The sequence below is a fragment of the Budorcas taxicolor genome, chromosome 14, assembly GCF_023091745.1.
Source record: "Budorcas taxicolor isolate Tak-1 chromosome 14, Takin1.1, whole genome shotgun sequence".
Classification (NCBI taxonomy): Eukaryota; Metazoa; Chordata; class Mammalia; order Artiodactyla; family Bovidae; genus Budorcas; species Budorcas taxicolor.
The window spans coordinates 59,770,009-59,791,883 of NC_068923.1; the positions used below are offsets into that span (position 1 = coordinate 59,770,009).

General features: G+C 40.1%; 1 protein-coding gene across 3 annotated transcripts in view; it reads left to right on the forward strand.

Annotated features, from left to right (window-relative positions):
- The window catches only part of EXT1 (exostosin glycosyltransferase 1), a 317,011-nt gene that overhangs the window by 273,515 nt on the left and 21,621 nt on the right, over positions 1-21,875 (forward strand). For 2 of the 3 annotated variants that reach the window (XM_052651593.1, XM_052651594.1), the window contains exons 2-6: positions 2,346-2,439; positions 3,911-4,018; positions 9,418-9,537; positions 16,876-17,008; positions 20,521-20,639. In XM_052651593.1, the coding sequence (XP_052507553.1) occupies positions 2,346-2,439; positions 3,911-4,018; positions 9,418-9,537; positions 16,876-17,008; positions 20,521-20,639 (574 nt within the window). The remainder of the gene's footprint in view (positions 1-2,345; positions 2,440-3,910; positions 4,019-9,417; positions 9,538-16,875; positions 17,009-20,520; positions 20,640-21,875) is intronic. The other variant, XM_052651595.1, reaches the window with a different exon arrangement.

The window sequence follows — 21,875 nt, forward strand, 5'->3', positions numbered from 1 at the left end:
TAATGGGAGGACTTCCCTGGTGGTCCAGTGATTTAAGACTTTGCCCTCCAGTGTAGAGCATGCAGGTTCAATCCTTGGTCCTGAAGCTAAGAACCCACATGCCTCACAACTGAAAAAAAAACCTAGAAACAGAAAACAGAACAAATATTGTAACAAATTCAATAAAGACTTTTAAAACATGGTCCACATCAAAACAAAACAAACAACAATAACCAAAAAAAAACCTTAAGAAATACTTTATTTAAAAAAACAATAATAATTATGGAATGTTCCAGACAATCTTTAGTCATCTTGCCCAGCTGACTCATTTTGCAGATGAGGAAACTGAGGCCCAGAAAGCCCACTGTTCATTCTGAACTTCACAGCTTACCTAGTGGGTTCCTGATTCCAGCAAGAATGCTTGTCCCCTTTCTCCTCTTACCTATTGTGTGAATGAACACTAGCTTCAATCATGAAGCTTTATTCCATACATCAGCAAATCCCTCTCTACAACCACTTAAAAATCCACACCTTGAATAACTGTCATTTGAGTTTTTCCACAAGTTTTCTGCTTTTCTTCTCCCTCTGCTCCTTCCCTCAAGTAAATTTTGCAGCTGAAAACTTTGAAACTTGTTACAATCCAGAACATTAATAGGGTTTTACATTTTTAGCAGCCTAATGATGAGGAGGTAGGGCCTTCTGTTCCAGCCCCTTAGGGGTTTCTATTCTGGGTATTTATTAAACTTTGCTGTAGCCTCAAGTATATTTGACCTTTTTATATTAAAAAAGTTTCAGTTTAAACTTTATACATACATTGTGTGTGTGTGTGTGTGTGTTTCCCTGGTCTCCATTGATTAGGTAGATATTCAGACATTATCAACAGTTGAGCCTGAGATCCTTGTCAATTATTTCCTTGTGTTTGGTGAGGAAAAGAGAAGCCATTACTATCATAATTTAATATTTTTTTCATTTAGCTAAATTTGAGCCCTCTTAAAAACATTTCCACTTTGAAGTCTATTTTATAGTTTAATTAATGCAGCAAGGATATTCTTTTTTCTTTCTTTCTTTTTTAAAATTTTTACTCTCAATGAAGATAATCCATTCATGGTGACCTTTTCTTGCGCAAATTAGTTGTACACGCTTGTTTAAGCTAATGGTCCTTTGCATGATGTCTCTTCTTAATGATGGGTTTATAATTGAAAATTGGCTTACTCCCATATGCCTAGTTTGTGTAAGATTATAAAAATAGATGTGGACTTTAAAAATATAAATGTATATATCAGTATCCCCCAAAGAGGAGGGAAGAATCCAATGCCTTCAGGCTATGATTAAATTAGACTATTAGAGTCAGAAAATGCCAGTGACATATGCTACTGTCAAAGTCACACCTGTCTGCCGAGCCCGGGAAGTTCTTGAAAAACGAGAGTGATTTCATACTACTGTGATTTCATCCTAGCCCTGAGAAGCTAGGCCTTCCCAGGACATGAGCCATTTCCAGTTTGCCAACTTTGCTTCAACTCTGAGGGAACTTTCAACTGTGTGTTTAGGACCGAGTTTGTGGAAATCATGTTTCAAGTGCCAGCCTTCTTTCCCTGCACTCCACTGACAGAGAGAGACAGGTGACATTCCTGTTTTATTTTGCATTTTTCTCAAGTGCAATAACAATGTGAGCTGGCTCAGTGGTATTTGAGTAAAAGACACGATCATCTCATCTCTTGCCCAGTTTCCCACAGTCCTGAGTATTTTTTCTTTTCTTGTTATTTCTTCTCTTTCCCAGTTTCTTGGGCTGGCTCCTTCTCTCTTTCCTCCATGCCAACCATTCTTACACAGGAGTGTTTGTCTGGGGTAACCGAATGTTCTTGGTTAAAAGTAGAAACTCCAGCTTGAAGGAGAAAATAAATGTTTTGCGCTCAGAATGGAGGTTTCCTGAGTAGATTTTAATAGCATGGTTTATGGGGTAGGTAGGAAACAAGAGCAGTCTTCAAGTTCCTAAATGATATGGCATTATAAAAGAACAACTAGCAGTGATTATTTTTTTAAGCTGATGAAGGCAACCTGTTTTTGCCAAGACATGAAAAAACCTGATTTGCGAAGTAAAGGCTGAGCGAGCCAAAATGTCACTGAGACCATCAGACTTGTCTTTTACGTATTGTTTGCACAAGACCCTAATTGCTTTGTCCAGTGGGAAGGGTCACATTTCCCTTCCTCAAGCAGCAACCCTTCCTACCTTCCCCCTGGAAAAGTGGGGCTGGCTTGTGTACCACCCAAGTTGCCATGGGTGGCTTCACGCACCCTAGGTGTGCCCATTCACCCCGCCCCCATTCTTAATGGTCTTTATTTGCTGATGGCGCCTCTTCTCCTTCTAGATATGATTATCGGGAAATGCTGCACAATGCCACTTTCTGTCTGGTTCCTCGTGGTCGCAGGCTTGGGTCCTTCAGGTTCCTGGAGGCTCTGCAGGTAAGAGACCCTGATCATCCCCGGAACAGAGTGGAGAACTGATGTCAGACAGGGGGTGGGGTGAGGGGAGGAAGGTTCACCTTAACACATCTCCTGGGATCTAAACCAAACGCACGGTTTGCCTGGAACACCTGAAATCTACTTTCCCAAGAAAATCTACAACCTTTTATATGCGTGGGGGGCAGAAGGAGGATTTACACCCTGCCTTTGGACATGAGGAGATGCAGTGGGAATCTCAAGGGAAGGTGGGTTCTCAGAGATAGGCTTGCAAACAGAGAGTAGATCTGACTGCCCACCAGGCAGCAGAGCCGAGCTCCTCATGGAGGCTCACCCCTCCTCCTTGGAAGCCAGTGTCAACAGCAGTGAAGATGGCTCATGAGTGGCATTTCCCACAATCAAACTTGTTCTGTCCCCATTATAGTCACCGCTTGGCTTCTCTGAATTCTGAGCATGACCCCCAGCAAGGCAGAGGCACTCTCTCAGCCTGGCTCTTCCAGGCGCTGCAGTTCTGAGGTCCCAGAGCTTCAGGACTCTTTTGCCAATAACATTTACCCTTGACGGTTCTCACCCAGAAGTTGCATTCAGCCTTCCTTGTTGGTGAGAAAGCACGCCTTCCACCTCTCACCTCCTCTCCTGCACTCCTTGCTGCTGTGTCCTTTCTTCCTTCGCACTCTGCCCCTGCCTGAATCTGTGCTTTTGTCGCCATGCTTCCAATGTTCTGTCTTGTCCTCCAATAGGAGGGCTTTCTTTTCTTGAAAGTCTTTGCTGACAGGTTCTAGGAAGCATATCATCCCTAACATTCTCCTAGCCTCTGGGTGTGTTGCATGGAGCAAATTGGTCTCTGCTTAGGATTACGAGTTCTTTGCAGCCAGAATGTTGTCATTAGCCTGGTGTTTTTAGGCTCTTAGGTCACTGTGCAGGTAGTAAGTTGGTCAGGATCCCTCCACACTGAAGGGACCAAGTCTGGTTCAGGTGTTTGCCTGGCCTGGTGAGCACCCGGTAAGAATTAAGTCCACAAAACACTTTATCAGGAAAACCAAGTCCTGTTCAGCTGTTTGTTGCTCAGGACATTGGCATGATGCACTTTGCACATGAACTGTAGCATTTTCATGGACAAGACCATGTGTGTTCAAGGTGGGGTTTATGCTAGGATTTTGTTGGTGAACAATTTTGTTATGTCAGTAAAATTTCTTCAGCGAGGCCAGTTGTCTCCCTAGAAGTAAAGTCAGCCAAACCAGCTATAAGAATAGAAATGGGGTTTTCACATTCTAAGGCACAACTTGCAAATGGTAAAATCTCAGCTGGATACGGACAGCCTTCACATGACTTCATAAAACCCCACTTTTCTATTGACCTCAGCAGTCCAGGATTCATGCCAGTAATTGAAATTTGTACTGATTTCACCCTCCTGTTTGGAAGGGCTCCCCCTGCCACCACCTCCCTCACACTCACGGTGCCCTTCTTTGCACAGGCCGCCTGTGTCCCTGTGATGCTCAGCAATGGATGGGAGTTGCCATTCTCTGAAGTGATTAATTGGAACCAAGCTGCCGTCATAGGCGATGAGAGATTGTTATTACAGGTAAGGAAGGGGTGGTGGCCTTCCCCAGATCAGTGGGTTATTGCTGCCCCCGTGCAAACTTTCAAAGAAGATGAATCCAAGAGGTCAGCTGTATAAAAGAAATTTTACCAGGAGAAAATTGCCTGTGTCATGGCGAATATGAAGTCATTTAACTTGACATCGTTCACTTCCTAGTATGCAATCTTCTCAGATCCAGGGAGTATATGCTCGGATAAGGAGAAGCTACAGGTGGAGGACATGAATGTTGATACTGACAAGAGGTGTACATCTACCCCCTTCAATTTCTGTAATATTTAGAAATCATGCCAGAGAGTTCTTGCACAATTCTGCTGCCACTTTGTACTCCTTTCCCATTTCCATATTTGCCTTTAGATTAATTTTCAGAAAGACAGGTCTCTAGGGCTGATTCTTGCCATTAGTGTTATCATTGCTTAAATGATCTAGTCTGGGTTAGTGTTATCTTTAAGATGTATATTTAAAAGAGCAGCCTCAAATGAAAATGTGTGTGTGTGTGTGGTGGGGGGTGTCTTGTATTTTTGGCCATGTAAATTTTTTTTTCATTTCATTTTATTGTTGTAAAAACACGTAACATGAAATCCACTCTCTTTACCAATTTTGACGTGTACTCATTATGGTTGAATATAGGTAAATTCAGTGTATTACAGCAGGTCTCTAGGCTTATTCATCTCGCTTAACTGAAATTTTATGCCCACCGATGAGTAACTCCTCAGTTCCCATCCCCCAACCCCTGGTCACTACCATCCTACTCTTTAATTCTATGGACTTGACTATTTTAGATACCTCATATAAGTGGGAGGACTTCCCAGATGGCTCAGTGGTAAAATAATTTGCCTGCCTGCCAATGAAGGAGATGCAAGAGACGTGGATTTGATCCCTGGATCAGGAAGATCCCCTGGAGAAGGAAATGGCAACCCACTCCAGTATTCTTGCCTGGAGAACTCTATGGACAGAGGACCCTGGTGGGTTACAGTCCATGAGGTCACAATGAGTCAGACACGACTGAGCGACTCAGCACATGAAAGTGGACTCATGAAATACTTTTCTTTCCATGACTGGTTTATTTCACTTAGTGTAGTATCTTCAAGTTTCAACAATGTTGTCCTGTATTGCAGAATTAAGACTTACTAATTATTGAAATGTTCCTATTACCCAAAGTGATCCACAGATTCAAGGCAATTCCTACCAAAATCCCAGTGGCATTTTTTTTTTAACAGAAATAGAAAAACAGTCCTAAAATTTGTGTGGAACCAGAAAAGACCCCAAATAGCCAAATCAATCTTAAGAGAAAAAGAATAAAGCTGGAGCATCATCATCCCTAGTTTCAAACTATATTACAAAGCTACAGTCATTAAAACAGTAATACTGGCATTAAAAACAGGAGTATAGCTCAATAGAAAGAATAGAGTGCCCAGAAATAAATCCATGTATATATATCAACTAAACTTCTACAAGGATACCTAATAAAAGTCTGACCATCTCAATAGCTGCCTGGGAAGGGGGAATATGATACTCACAGAGAAATCCCAGGTCAGGAATAGTCAGTCACTGAGAATTTTAAAGGCATTTTGTGCAATGATGCTTTAGCTTCAGCATAAATTGCCATACTCTTTTTTCTAAAATGATATATTTTAATCATTTACTTCATGACATTGTACTTTACCTTGAACTACCACAGATATTTGTAGAATGATTTTTTTAATGTCCTGCTGGCCAGCCTGCAAACTGACTGGTGAAATAACTGAGTACTCTCCCTAAAGTCACAGGTGAAGTATCTGTAACCAAAGAGAGCCATCAATTAAGCAAGGCAAGTTGAACACAGCTTCTAAAACATGCCTTGTGTCTGGTATTCATATCTGTGATCTCCAAGGCCTCTGGGACCTCAGAAGTAGGAGAAGAACGTGTGACCTAGTGGAGTTCTCCCTAGGTGCATGCCTAAAAACATTCACTCATGAAAGGCCTAACAAAGTGATAGATGTGATTCTTTTCCATGTTGCCCTTTTCCTTCCTCCTCTGATTTTTTTTTTTTAAAGATGCATGCTCATTAAAGGAAATTTGGGAATGAAAAATACCAGCCGTAATTTCTCCAACTGTGTACCCACGCTCTCATGAATTTGATATGAATAAGTTGGGAGTTTGTCTTTGAAACGGAGTGGTTTCCGGGTACCGAACTGTGGTGGTCTGATCTCTGCCATTTCGCCAGAGTTGATTCTCCAGAAGCATTTCACCTTCTGAAGCAACATTTTGGCTTGATGCTGGGGGTTTTGTTTTTCATTGTGCACCCACTCAAACTCGTTGGCATTTTCCTCTCATATGCAGTCTGTCTGCACAGCTGCCTCCATATTGAATGACGACTGAACTGTCATTGACAATGGTTTTTAAAGAACTGGCACCCAGCCCAAAAGTCTGCTCTGGGAAATGTTTTTGTTATGTTACCATTTTTCATTTCCTGTTTTAGAACAGCTCAGATGTTTTTATTTGCATATAGTCTTGTCATGTCACCAAGAGAGCTTACTGTTGCTTTTCCTGTATCTGTCTTGGTAGATTCCATTAGTTCGGTTACCATGCATGACCTTTTATTAAGACTTCACTGGGTTCTGCCACTTTGAACAATCTGGCCAAATTGCAATTAATTTATCACTTTCCCATACCTGTCTCTCAGGACAAGCAGATTAATAACCAATAGCCAAATGCCATTAAAACTTGGAACTCTGTCTTTTCAATCAATTGGAATTATCTTCCAGAGCACTTTGCAGACTGCTGTCAGACACGTGTATGCACAGACGGGTAGAATATATTTCACTTGATATAGTAACAGCAAGATGTGGCTTATATAAGAGAGGAGATGTATTGATAGGCTCATGTATGATATACCATTCTGCCTTCATAACCACAGTCTACTCAGTTTTCTGGAGACCACAAAGTGATGATAGCTTTTGACATTTTTCTAATGGACTGGTTCCTCATCATCACAATAAAACAGTGAAGTGTCAACCTGTATGACTCTTAGCAAATACCACTGACACTCAGAAGAGGGCATGGTTATGAAAATTCAGAAGGATAATTTTTTTCTAATCTTTCTTTGGCTATCTGGGCAATTTTCTCAGTAAATAAAATTAAATGTTCTTTGGCTTATCAGGGATCGATGATCTGAACGGTTTCTCTACCTTCTTCAAGGATATTTTATTTCCCCTTGACCTTGAGCTCTGATTTCAGGCAAATATTTTTCTCCACTATCTGTTGCCTTCATGCTGCTTCAGTGTTGAGAATCCAGATATAACTGGGGCTTCAGATTTAGTATCTGCTTGTGGACATTGCAAGTGAGCTTGTCCTTATGTAGGTACTGTGAAACAGTTCTCTGGCTCCCTGTAGAAGTGGTCTTGAAAAAAAAAATATGTTCCTACTTCCTTCCCTCCACTGGAAATTCAGATGTAGTCTTAGTCACGATGTCATGGGTAACTTTCTTATTAAAACAGCTAGTGGAGCATTCCTGCTTCAGTCCAGGCTCCCATGCCTCTCTGATTAGTTACATATTAGGGAAGCAAGCATGCAGAAAGAGGTGAGCACAAAAGGGCACTTGCTAATCACAAGAAATCTCCCCTAAGAATGTAGACTCTACAAATGAAATAGACCTTGGGCTTTAAGTGAAGATAGGGAGCAAGCCAAGGTAACTCACCAGACAACCAGGAAGTACATTTCAGAGCTCCAGACCCAAGCAAGTTCACAGGCAAACATTAAGCGATTGGTCCAACTTTTCATATCATCACCCTAAGTCAATAGCAGTAGTAGTAGTAATAATTTCTTTGTCAGTTAAACATCTCATGTGTTCGGCATTGTGTGAAGCACTTATGTGCTCTTCATCACAACCTTACAATGATGTTAGAACTGTATCCCTGTTTTATAACTGAGGAGATGGAATCTTTGAGAGATCAAGTAACTTGTTCAAGGAAGCACAGCTGGTAAACTGTAGAGCCAAGACTCTTACCTTGGTCTGACTCCCATTTTTCTGTGCTTAACTGTTGAGCTATACTGCTAGTGAAAATGATAATATTCCTTCAGTGGCTTCAGATGGCTGTGGTCAATTTGACTTTTATTTATTAAATAGCTACTACAAGCATACCTCATTTATTTTACTTTGCTTTTTTGTGCCTCATAGATGCTTTTTTCTTTGGTAACAAATTGAAGGTTTGTCACAAGCCTGTGTTGCCAGATGATGGTTAGCATTTTTTTTTTTTACTTCGAATAAAGTATTTTAATTAAGGTATTTACGTTGTGCTTTCAGACATTATGCTACTGTACACTTAATAGACTATAGTGCCAAAGTAACTTTTAGATGGACTGTTGGTGGTGGTGGTACACAGTGGTGTCTGACTTTTGTGACCCTGTGAACTGTAGCCACCAGTCTCCTCTGTCCATGGGACTTTCCAGGCAAGAATGCTGGAGTAGGTTGCCATTTTCTTCTACAGGGGATCTTCCTGACTCAGAGGTCGAATCTGTGTCTCTTGCATTTCCTGCATTGGCAGGTAGATTCTTTACCACTGTGCCACCTGGGAATCCTCTGGATGCACTGAAAAACCAAACAAATTTTGTGTGACTCACTTTATTGTGATATTCATTTTTATTGCAGTGGTCTGAAACAGAACCCACAGTATCTCTGAGGTGTGTCTGTACATAAAAGCCACTATCCTAGCTAGAAAGTGTTTAGCTGGATGGACAGGGCATAAATCCTTCCTTTAAAATTGTGCAGCCTGGTAGATAGCAGTGTTGGCTAAGCACACATGACAGATCGCGTTAGTTTGGGGTAAGCACTAGAGCCAAAAAGAGAGGTCTGGGGAGCAGAAAGCTCTCAGGGAAAGAAAAGAAATACATGCACATAGAAATAATTACCCTCAGCTGCATATTAAATGGACAGACTCCGAGGCATTCCCTAAAAGGTCCCTCTCTAGGTCATTAGTAGTCCTGAGGGTGGCATGTCTTAGAAGTGCTTGGGACATAATGGCTCTCAGCTTTGCTCCAAGACTGTAGCCCCTTCTCTGCAGGATTTGATTGTCCATGGGCAGGTTCAAGGGCATGTGGGATTCATAGAAAATGGCAGAGGAACGCTACACAAGTGATAAGCTGCTACCAAATCTTAGAAGTGAGCTCTAACTGTTGTGTATTTGGTCATTAAAGGTCATCAATGCTGACTCCCAGTAAGTGCTGTTTTTAGCTCACACCTCTTAAGGGCCTTTCAGTCTAGGGGTTGGTGGTTTTTAGTAGATCTGTATGCTAGAAGCAGAATGCTCTGAAGAGTAAAACTCTAACCTGAGCAGGTGATTTTGATCAAATGGCATCTCATTGTTTTCCGGTTATAGTTATTATGTGTTCACCTTGTGTTACAGATTCCTTCTACAATCAGGTCTATTCATCAGGATAAAATCCTAGCACTTAGACAGCAGACACAATTCTTGTGGGAGGCTTATTTTTCTTCAGTTGAGAAGATTGTATTAACTACACTAGAGGTAAGTGAGATGCCTTGGCTTTCAGTCTCCAATAATGGTCCTTTATATGTTTTTCTTAGCCTTCTCTTTTGCTATTATCAATGTGTAATTGGTCAAATGGGGCAACACTGAACTTTCTGTACTTGGATGTGTCAGTTAACCCCTTGACCTGCTCTCCATTCTGGACGAACTCCACAGAGGAGCACTGACTTAGGAGGAATTACACTCCTTGACACAGAGATCGGCTCTGTCATACATCATTTCAGAGACAGGTGGCTAATGATTGTCCTGTCATTCACACTCATGGCATCCTTTGAAGGCATATTTCTGGAGTCCACTTAAGAAACAGATAGTGAGCAAGTAGGGGAAAATCTCCCATTCTAAATATATGAATAGTTTACTGGGTACTGTAGTCCAGTGGCATTCAGAAACAGCCAAATTCATTCTCAAGATAAATGCAACCCACCACTCATTATCACAAGGATGTGTTAAGAAAATAAGAATTACACTCATCTGGTGCAGAAAGTGTTAAGCTTTATAAAATCAGAAAATCTTCCAGGCAGATGGGTGCCCATGTTCAAGTTGCTTTTTTTAAGGCAGGAGAAAAAAAGAAAGGGAAACATGGGGATGATTAAAACCTTTGGAAGTAGAGCAGAGAGCAGTGGCCTGAGGCTACACCAAAGTAGCACAAATTGCTGAGAAAAGATTTTGGAATCTGCACTCATGAATTACAGGAAGCAAAGCAGAGGTTCTCAAGTGTAGCCCAGCATCGAGGTAATTCTGAGGTGTCTGTAATATGAGGTGGGGGCATTCGTGGCCTCACTTGCGAAGTACTTTCTTTGGAAACGTGGTTACTGCTCCAGAAGCGAATGTCATTGGGGGTATGCAGTATGATCATTCTGAGAAATACCCAGAAAATGGAAGTCATCCTGTTTTGTGCATATCACTGCTGTCTTGCCATCCTGGGTACCCACCAGCCTTGCTGCCAATGCTGATCATACCCCAGCCACCCTGGGACACTTACCTACCTGAAGCCTGGCCTTGGCTTCTGCTCTCGTGGGGCTGGGCTCTACCAAAGTGTCCTCTCTGGGTACACTGATTTCATCCTGGAACTTAGTGAAAAGATATTTAATACCCAGGTCCACCCATGAACGGGGACAGGGTAGAATGCCTTCCAAGGGCTTCCTTATTGCAAGCAAATTCCTCTTATTCGTCCAAATCACCCTCCTCAATGACAATTGTTTCGCTTGCATTCATAGCAGCAGATTTGAACATGTAGTAAATACTACCTTTTGTTTTTGATCTTGTCCTCCATCTAAGAACCTTCTTAAGGAAAGTTGAATGTGAATTGTGTTTAGATTTTTTGTTGTTGTTGTTGTTGGGTTTTTTTTGGAATAAGTGCTTTTTATCAAAGAAGTGCATGTTCCTTTTAGAAAATAATGGAAAATACTTATTGCACAAAAATAAAATGATCTATCCATACAATTCACTATTGACATATATACACACATATGAATGCATATATATTCATTTTTTTCTATGCAAATGCATAAATATGTTCTCATTTTTAATTTAAAGAGTTTCTATACTTAGTTTATAACCTGTTTTTTCTCCTTAATAATATATTCTCTCATTAGATTTTTCTATAGTTATTTTAATGAGTAATATTCCATTCATAATATCACTTAACTCCATTAATTAATCCCCATTTGAGACTACTACAGTTATTCCTGGTTTTTCATTATTATACACATCCTTGAAGCAAATAGCCTCAGTGACAAACTGTTATGCAAGTTCAAGACTACTCTCTTAGGATAAAATCCTTGAATTTGAAGTCCTGATTCAAAGAATATGACAAATGCTGATTTCTACATGAACTGTCAATTTTCCTGCAATAGAATTAACTAATTTATATTCCCTTCAGTGTATATGAGAGAACTTATTTTAATTCTTTTTATTTTTTTCACCTTCACCATCAGTTCAGTTCAGTTCAATTGCTCAGTCGTGTCCGACTCTTTGTGACCCCATGAATCACAGCACACCAGGCCTCCCTGTCCATCACCAACTCCTGCAGTTCACTCAGGCTCACGTCCATCGAGTCGGTGATGCCATCCAGCCATCTCATCCTCTGTCATCCCCTTCTCCTCCTGCCCCCAGTCCCTCCCAGCATCAGAGTCTTTTCCAATGAGTCAACTCTTCGCATGAGGTGGCCAAAGGAGTTCCTTTATGATTGGGAAGTCTTTTCACTTGTGCCTTTTCAATTTGCTACTAAGGACTTTTCAACTCATAATTTTATTTATGCATAACCTACACACACGTATTTTCTAGTATTTATTTTCATGTTGGGGCTTCCCAGGTGGTGCTAGTGGTAAAGAACCTGCTTGCCAATACTGGAGATCTAAGAGATATGGGTTCGATCCCTGGGTTAGGAAGATTCCCCTGGAGGAGGAAATGGCAACCTACTTCAGTATTCTTGCCTGGAGAATCCCATGGACAGAGGAGCCTGGCAGGCTATGGTCCATAGGGTCGCAGAGAGTTAGACATGACCAAAGCAACTTAGCATGCACCCATACACTTTTTTTAAAGCTTTGTATTTTGTACTGGAATATAGGGAATTAATTTTTTTAATCCAATTTACTTTGTATGTGATCTGTGTTGAAAAACCTAAACCATCCTTTTTTTTTTTTTTTTTGACCAATTGTTCTGTAGTTGTCCCAATACAATTTTTTTTTTACATTTTTATTTGATTTTTTTTTTTTTTGCTACACCACACAGCTTATGGGATCTTGGTTCTCAGACAAGGGATTGAACCCAGGCCCTTGACAGTGAGAACGTGGAGTCTAACCAGTTGACCACTAGGGAGTTCCTGCAATATATTTCTAAAGTTATTCTTTCCTCAGTGTTTCCACACGCCGCTTTTATGCATCTTTTGCTATACACTGAGACCACGTGTTTTCATTTCTTCACCCTGTATTTCATCTCTTGGTGAATCTCTATTTATTAACTGACCTACTATTGTTGACTGTTACTGTTGTCTCTAATTCATTCATTCTTTTTTTTTTTTTTAGATAGAGATAGCCCTTTATCCAATCAATGACTTTCCACATGTATCTTAGACTATCTCTTTAGAATGGAATCCTTGAAATAGGATTACTCAGGCCAAGGGGCCAAGCATGACTAAGGCTCATGATATATATTGCCAGATTACTCTTCAGAAAGGTTGTATTCATCTAGATTCCCACAAGCCATCTGGGGACGAACCTCTTTCACTGTAACCTTATCAACCTTCAGGATCATAATTAAAACACACATGCACAACTTTGCTAATTTGCCAGATCAAAGATGGTATTTCATTAATTACATTTCTTTTGAGTATGGTTTATTGCATAGCTCTGGTCTCTTGCCTGCTAACTTAGCAGTGCTCAATTATCCTATAATAGCAGTTGGATATGTTATATTCATCAGCATAGGATCTTAAGCCAAGCTGTTTTCATCTCTGTGCCTGGAAAGGCCTACTTCTCCTTGGATCTGAGCCAGGCAGTTCTTTAGAGAAAACACAGTTGTTTTTAAAACACTACAAACCATATACTTCATTCAAATTTATAGCAACTGTCAAAATCTCCTCATATAGTTCCAAAATTGGATTGTAACAGTTTGACCTCTCAACTGAATTGCATGAGAGATACCATCCAGTTTCCCTTTTTAAATCAGAGCTCAGATTACCCCAGGATCCAATGTAAACAGAAAAACAGAGAAAAATAGCAGAAAATGCCATCCACATACACAGATAAACAGCCAACATGCTCATAAGAACGATTTAACTATCACAAATCAAAAATTCCTACTTGGCTTAGCACTTGGATAATGTTGAATTCTTCAGTCCCTGCTGGAGTGCCTGCTGTCTGAGGATTATTCGGCATTACCCTTGGACAGTATAGATTCGAAGGTCTCTTGCTAAGGGGATGTTCTACACTCAGGCTCTTTCTTGCTTCCGTGCTGTATTCTGGGTCACGGGAAGGGAATTACTTGCTCTTTGGAGATTATGAGCCTTAGAGTTGTAGTAGTGCTTAGATAAAATTGGAAACAGGATGCTTCGTCCTTCTCTCTAACACCAGGGTCAAGTTGTGCATACCTTCGACTGTGTTGCACTCTGTCCTGCTTGGGATTTGGCTAGTATTTCCAGTCTGATTGAAATGTCCGAATTCTGCACCTTAGAAATAAGGAGCTATTTAGTAAGAGCTAGGCTCTTTGGAGCTTGTTTTTTGGTGCAGATTGAGAAGTAAGGATAGGGACAGTGATAAAATGCTGCAAAAATAATGCTCATGGATTCCATTATTTGTCAGAATATTGTATGACAGTAACTTGGCACTAAGGAAGGGCTGAACCCTAGGAACTCAGTCGGAATCAGGCTGAGCAAAAGAAAAGGGCGTGAAATTGTCATAACACATGAGAACAGCTCATGGTAGCTTGGAAATCACAATTTAAAGTGAAGTTCTATGAAGGAGTCTCCGTTTCTCTCTTCACTTATCTCTAACCATACACATTCAGACCATAATATTGCTGATGCTGCTGTACAATGAAAATTTAAAATCAGTGAGAGAATAGAAATAGAAGATTGCTTTAGTTTGGAGCAAGGTGGCATATGGCAGCCCTGCATGTATTAGGCAACACTGAATTTGTCAAAAGACCGAGTCAGGGTCACCTAGAATGACTGTAACCTGTAACCAATAGTCCATTATTTTAAAAATAGATGGCACATAAAAATGAAAAATAAGGAGCCTGTCATTCTTCCCTTTGAATTCACATTAATAAGAAATGCTATCCTTACTGAAGATACCATGTGGAGCTATAAGGGGAAAAAAATTGTGTAAATTTTTTGTGATTGTGTGTTTTGATTTTCTTTATAGTATCCAACCTTTAAATATGATGTCTTTGTCCACAACAATTAAGAGTGAGTACCAAGGATCCAGGAAGCTGTCCAGTGTAACAGGGAGACTTGGGCATTAGGAGAGGGACAAAATGACCTTTCTATTTGGTAAAATAAGATCCGTACTCTGTCAAACTTTTGATAAGCCAAGTTGATATCAACCTTTCGGAAAGACAGTTGGCAATACTTAAGAACAGCCTTTAAAGTGTTTATACCCTTTGACAAAATCTTAAGGCATTCGTCCTAAATGTGGCAAGTTTTAGCTCATAAATATATTCACTGATTTGCATGGAAATAATTGCACTATTATTGGTCATTTAGGACAAGTAAACCATGAATACTATTAATAATATGGAAAGATCTGTAATATATAATACCTATGGTGGTATAGCTGTGTAAAAATGGAAAAATCCATGCTTAGACAATGAGCACAGGAATGAGATTTTTTATTTTTTAGGGGGAAAAAAAAGAAGTCATAAGTATGAAGACTTAGACAACTATTCCTAACAGATTCTGGAGATTGTTGTAATTAATATGATATTTTACTGCTTATAGTAAGTCATAAAGGTGGCAAATTGCTTGACCTGGATTATATTCAACATGTGTTATTGCTTTTCTACCTTTTTTGATATTGCCCTGTCAAGATCTATTTGAAGAGCATATAAAGTGCTTTTTGGTATTTCAGAAGAATACTATGACTTATCATATCCCTGAATTCAAAAAGATAGCAGTGTTGTGATACTGAACCAAAGAGTCGACACTGAGAATCATACCATCCAGAGATACAAAGTGAATGGGGATTCAATTTGTGACATCTCTGAGTTCTGTGTCACTTGTATGTAGGTTGGACTTATGACAGTCTTCTATCAATGTGTTCTGTGTCTTGATATCCAGAATTTAAGTGGCCACATGCTTGAAGGTGTATAAATTTGGAAAGCAAAAAAAAAGGACCTGAATGAAAACCTATAAAGGAAAATAAATAGACAGTAGAATAGGAAAGTACAAATAATTAAAAACTGGAATAAATGGTGTACAAAGTGGAATTGCAAACCATGTAAAAACTCTTCACAACCGTGACAATTTTCTTATAATTAATGCCTAGACAACAACATTTTAACATATCTCTGTTGTACCGCAAAAAACAAACATTAACATTTGAGTGAAGTTTCTAAAATCTTCCCCAGATTTGAAACCTCTGCCAAGTCATATAAAACAAGAAGTTTTGATCTAAGGAAAAAAGAAACTGCAGAAATCATTGAACTAAGATATTTGAGTTCTAAATTTCCTCCTTGCTTCCTTTCTTCTCTTATTAAAAAATATAAACATGATAAGGTTTGCGAAGATAAATGTAGCTCACTTTATTACTTGTCTAGTCACTGTGTGGGATGAGATGAGGGTGGTAATAACCTTAGCAAATAATACAACTCCATTTAAAATGGTCTGCACTTAAATCACATTGCATTAAATGAGGACCCAGAAAATGATGATTTTGGTCATAAATCTCTAGAGATATATACTAGGCTTTTTCTCTTTTTTAAGCACACACACACACACACACACACACACAAATTGCTGAAAACTTGAAATTCTGTATCAAGTTAATTATTTGCCAAATCATATCTTAATGAGTAGATGGTATAATTACAAGAGTTTGAAAGTCACAGAGAGAAATCTGTAAAGTAGACTAATCACATTCATCTGACAAATGATTCAGGATGGGGGAATATTTGACTCTAAATGTAGAATTTAATGATCTGCAAGGCCTTCAAGTCCAAAGAAACTAATGAACTAGCTTGGCTATTATTAGTCTTCATATGCCATGGTTTTGTCCTATTATGTAGGTTGTTTTGAGCAATTGTTAGTTAACTCACTACTTTCTGAGATTAAAGTTAGAAAAACTGCAGCTAACTAGTACCCTAAAGTCCTACAATTGAATTTGAAAGGGCAGTGAAACTATGTCAAACAAATAAACCGGCCTCCTGAATTAAAGGAACAGATCAAAGCCTCAGCTGCTTATAGAATGTGCATGCCCTCAAGATGCTCCCAGCTCAGTCTCTACATGGACATCTCCGTGCACTGAGAACCAGATCTTCATGCTGGAAGATCAGCCATTAAGGAAAACAACTTTTCTACACACGCTACTTTGAAAGGAGCACGGACTTAACAATAGAAAGACAAGACAGAATTTATGGTGAAACTGAAGTATAATTAGACAATTGGATTAACCATCTCTTTCCTTTCTCTCTCTCCTTCTCTTCCAACACTCGATTACTTTTTATGTATCCCAGACATTTTTATCATTGGAGAATGGGGGGTGGGGGTAGACCCAGTACTTTTACTGGCATCAGCCCTCAAATTTGGCCTGAATGTGTTCCTCATTAGATATCATCAGAGTCTCCTCCTCACCATATGCCAATGTTTTTGTTTTCTAGATTATTCAGGACAGAATATTCAAGCACATATCACGCAACAGTTTAATATGGAACAAACATCCTGGGGGATTGTTCGTCCTACCACAGTATTCATCTTATCTGGGAGATTTCCCTTACTACTATGCTAATTTAGGTAAGTGAATGCCTTCCCCGGAGCTATTCTGGTTTACCCTCCAAATGTTGTCCGGAACTGAAGTCCCTCAATTTTTTTATTCCATCGCAGTGTCTTTGTAACACCCTGTGTTGGAGACTGCCTTCTAGAGCCCTATCCTAAATGGTTTATCAAGGTCATGAATTATAAATCCAGCAGAGCCTTGCAAAGTGAAAAACTCATTCCTGATCTGAGCCACTGTTCTTTACGATTAGTAGAGAAGAAGGCTTTTTAAGAAGAAGGCTCCCCAAATTACAGATCATTCTGAACACGACAATTTAAGTAATCTAAGTGAAAGTTGCCCAGTCATGTCCTACTCTTTTGCGACCCCATGGACTGTAGCCTGCCAGGCTCCTCTGTCCGTGGAATTCTCCAGACCAGAATACTGGAGTGTTTTGCCATTCCTTTCTGCAAGGGAATCTTCCCAACCCAAGGATCAAACCCGGGTCTCCTGCACTGCAGGTGGATTTTTTACTGTCTGAGCCACCAGGGAAGCCCCAACATGACAATAAGTTTGCTATAATTTTGAGTCTTATCATGTATAAAATGAATCTAAGAGAGCTCTTCCTACATTTTTTTTTTTCTCCACGATCCTAACTTCTCTGTCTCAGATCAAAGAAAAACCAAACTAATAAAGGGAGAAGGAAAAGATTTAAGAATATAGGACAGGGGAGAAACTTATGCTCTTCATTCCGCATTTATGATGCTCCTCTTCTGTGCGTGTTAATGCAGTGCTAGGTGGTGGGAATAAAAAGTCAAAGGAGATAAAAGCTCTGCTCTCAAGCAGCTTTTGCGCTCATTCGCTGAGTCGTGTCCTGCTCTTTGCGAACTCACAGACTGTAGCCCACCAAGGTCATCTGTCTGTGGAATTTTTCAGTCAAGAATGTTGGAGTGGCTTGCCATTTCCTTCTCCAGTCAACTTAGAGGCTGGTCATAATGAGGAAAAGGAAACAGGCAGAGAGATGAAGCTTTACAAAAGGCTACCGTTATCGCCATAGACATTTATGCATTGGCCTGGCCAAAAAGTTCATTTGGGTTTTTCTGCACCATCTTATGGAAAAAACCTGAACAAACTTTTTGGCTGCCCCAGTATTTGGAGCCCCATTTGCTCTAATGTTGGTAGCATCTTGGACATTTCTCCTCAGTCACAGTTCCAAATTTGAGAAACCTTGGGATAATAAAGCGTCCTTCAAGTTGATGTGGCAAGAAGACTCCAGATTTTGTGTGGAGTTGGCCGAGTTAGCACATTAGAAGTGTGTAAATGTTGCTTCTTAAACCATTACAGGAAAGTCTAAAAGCAGTGACTTGTCCTTACTGTTAAGGGAACCCCCTACATCATATTTATTCTTCTTACTTGGCAAAGCCTTAAATGTGTATTTCACTAGTGGGAAAGCTAGTTTCTTTCCAACGTGAAACTGAAATACTAGTCAAATGTAATTTTCTCCGCAAAAGATCCATATAATTCTTTGAGGTATACATTGTAATTCTTACCTTTATCAGTCACTCTCAAAGCTCAACTTCAGTGTCCTTTCACTGTCTTGTTCATATTTAGACTGCTAAAATGTGAAATTGTGTTGTCTATACTAATGAAGTTTTTTAAAATTTAATTTGTTTTTTTAATTATAATTCATGATGTATTTTGGATTTCGCATTTATTCTTTTTGTTTTAAATGTTAAACAAGTTTATTGGCAGTACGACCCCTCCCCTCCAAGAAAAAGGCTGTTCTATCATCAATAAATACTGCTTATTCTAATAGTCTAATAAGAGCTCTACCATAGTGTTAATGTTTTTTAGACTGCTTTTCTTTTTTTTTTTTATTCTTTTTTTAAAACTGAACGATGATTGCGTTATAATATTGCTTTGATTTCTGGCATACATCAACTTTAATTAGCTATAGGTGTACATGTGTCCCCACTAATGAAGTTTTAAGAGGCTTTTAACCTGGCTCCTGTTTCTCAGTGAGTTCTCATGAAAAGACTCATTTGGAGAAGAAGCCATCTCACTGCTTTCTCTTTGGTGGCAGTTGTTATTTTGCACGTGTATGATACCTTTCCACCTTGGGCTTCAGAGCACACAGTTGGCAGAGGTCTGAACCACATGCTTTTTCTCTCAGCTGTGTTTCCCTGCTACTTAAAGGAGAGATTTCTTGGGAGTAGAGCAGCTTTCACCCCAAAATAATGATGATGGTGACAATGATGGTGATGATGGTGGTGAGCTCATGCTGAGCACTTGGTATTTGCAGGTCCTGTTTTAAAGGCTCTGTATGCATTAACTCATTTAAATTCGTTCTCATAACAACCCTGTAACTTTGTTGCTATTGCCATCAGTCCCATTTCATTGCTGTGGAAACACAGAGGGTTAAGTAATGATCCTACCACCACTCAGTGATGGAACTGGGCTTCAGAACTAGACACTTAGGCTCTGGATGTTGGCCTTTTAACCTTGACCACTTGCTGCTTATTATCTGAAATAGTAGCAATCAGGCAAAAACCCTTCAAAATGGCAGCATAGGATAAAATATTTGCAAAGCCAGCAACCAACAAGAGATTAATCTCCAAAATATACAAACAGCTCATGCAGCTCAATATCAAAGAAACAAACAATCCAATCAAAAAGTGGGCAGGAAATCTAAATAATCATTTCTCCAAAGAAGACATACAGATGGCTGTAAAACACATGAAAAGATGCTCAACACCACCAGTTATTAGAGAAATGCAGATCAAAACTACAATGAGGTATCGCCTCATACCAGTCAGAATGGACATCATCTAAAAAACCTGCAAACAGTTAAATGCTGGAGAGGGTATGGAGAAAAGGGAATCCTCTTACCCTGTTGGTAGGAATGTAAACTGGTGCAGCCACTATGGCGAACAGTATGCAGGTCCCTTAAAAAATAAAAAATAGAGCTACCATTGTGACCCAGCAATCTTACTCCTGGGCATATATCTGGAGAAAACCATAATTCAAAAAGATACATGCACCGCATTCAAGGCAGCGCTATTTACAAGAGCCAAGACATGGAAGCAACCTAAATGCCCTTTAACTACATCACTAAGAATAAGATACATGCAAATACCCTGGAAGAGAGAGCACATTTACTAAAATCCAGCCTAGGATGTAAGTAACTAGAGTTGTACCCTTTCTTGAGTAAAGAGTAGTGAGTACTGTTATGTGTGTGTATAATTAGACTCTGGGCGCCTAAAAAGCAGAAGGGAGATCAAAGATGTATCCCCGAGGGAGGAGGGAAAAGGCCATCAAAGGAAAAATCTGGAAATGGGCCTTGAACTGTAAATTATCCAGGTCTCTAAACTCAGGCAGCAGTTCACTAGCAGCTTTTCACCTTGTTTTTGTTCTGTCAAGACATAAGAGGCAGAGGAAAAATACACTAGAAGGGAACATTAGCTCTGGGGTGAGGCGATGGAGCAGAGAGGAATAATTTTCGAAGTCTTGTTTCTCAGTGCTTCATTAGGTCGCTCTGCCCTTGCTCTTTCAGGTTTAAAGCCCCCCTCCAAATTCACTGCAGTCATCCACGCGGTGACCCCCCTGGTCTCTCAGTCCCAGCCAGTGTTGAAACTCCTCGTGGCTGCAGCCAAGTCCCAGTACTGTGCCCAGGTGAGTGGGGAGGTAGGGAGGGTTGACCGAGTGCCTGCGGACCGGAGACCCCCCACTCCTTTCCTGCTTCACACTGGCTCCCGGGGCCTCATCTCACGTCCTGCCCTGTTACTCCCCTTTCATTTGTCATGCCTTGTTACTCCCTTTTCATCAGCTTAGAGGTTCTTGGAAGTGAAATCTGGTACAGGTAATGGGTAGGTTACAAAGAGATCTTTGCTCTGGGGTAAAGTGAAATATATACCAACACTTTGTTGTTGTTGTTAAGATTCCACATATAAGTAGTACTGTATGGTATTTGTCTTTTGTTTCTGACTTTCTTCGCTTAGTGTGATAATCTCTAGGTCCATTCATGTTGCTGCAAGTAGCATTCTTTCTTTTTTTTTGAATTTCCTGGCCATGCTCCAAGGCATGTGGGATCTTAGTTCCCTGACCAGGGATCAAACCCATGTCCCTGCAGTGGAAGTGAGGAGTCTTAACCACTGGACCACCAGGGAAGGCCCCCAACACACTCTTTAAAGAATATATACACACATTATCTCATCTTAACGTGTCAAAGTGAAAAACGAACTTCAGAAAGGCCCCTGAAAGGACCCAGAAAACTAAGCTTCAACAGCAGAAACTGACTCGTTGGCGTCAGGAGGCGTCAACTTTTCTTTCACAGCCGCCGTGACTAATTATAAAATTGGGAGCAAAAGATGATATCTATGGTAACAGTGTTTTCCAAATTAGCATTGCTCTCCTACTCTTAACAGTGGTTTTTCTGAATTGTAAATTACACGAGAAGGTTTACATATGAGAAGAGAATGGAGTCACACTGAAGTCTGCATCTGGGGGCTAAACACATTTATTGGCAATAATAAGGTCACAGGAAATAAGCTGCCATCCTGGAGAATCCAAAACACGAGCTCACGCCAGTCGGATCTTGAATTCTCTTCCTTCTCCCACATTGCCTGCTATAGTGCAAGTTCATAGCAGATGTTCAACGTGCATTTTTCTTTAGTTTGATCAAGGCTGTTATCTTCCTCGTCATCATAAGACACCAGAATTTAGAAAACCACTTTTTTAAGAGCCAACAACCCTGGCATGCCTTCTTTCCTCCCCAGCCTTCTCCTACTCACTTGACATAGGTTTTATTAGGTTACCCTTCTTGTCCCCTCTCTCTGGTTGTTAGAGTAATGGGGTTCTGGGGGTTGTGTGGATATAGACTCACTTAAAAAAATTTTTTTTTGGAGCATA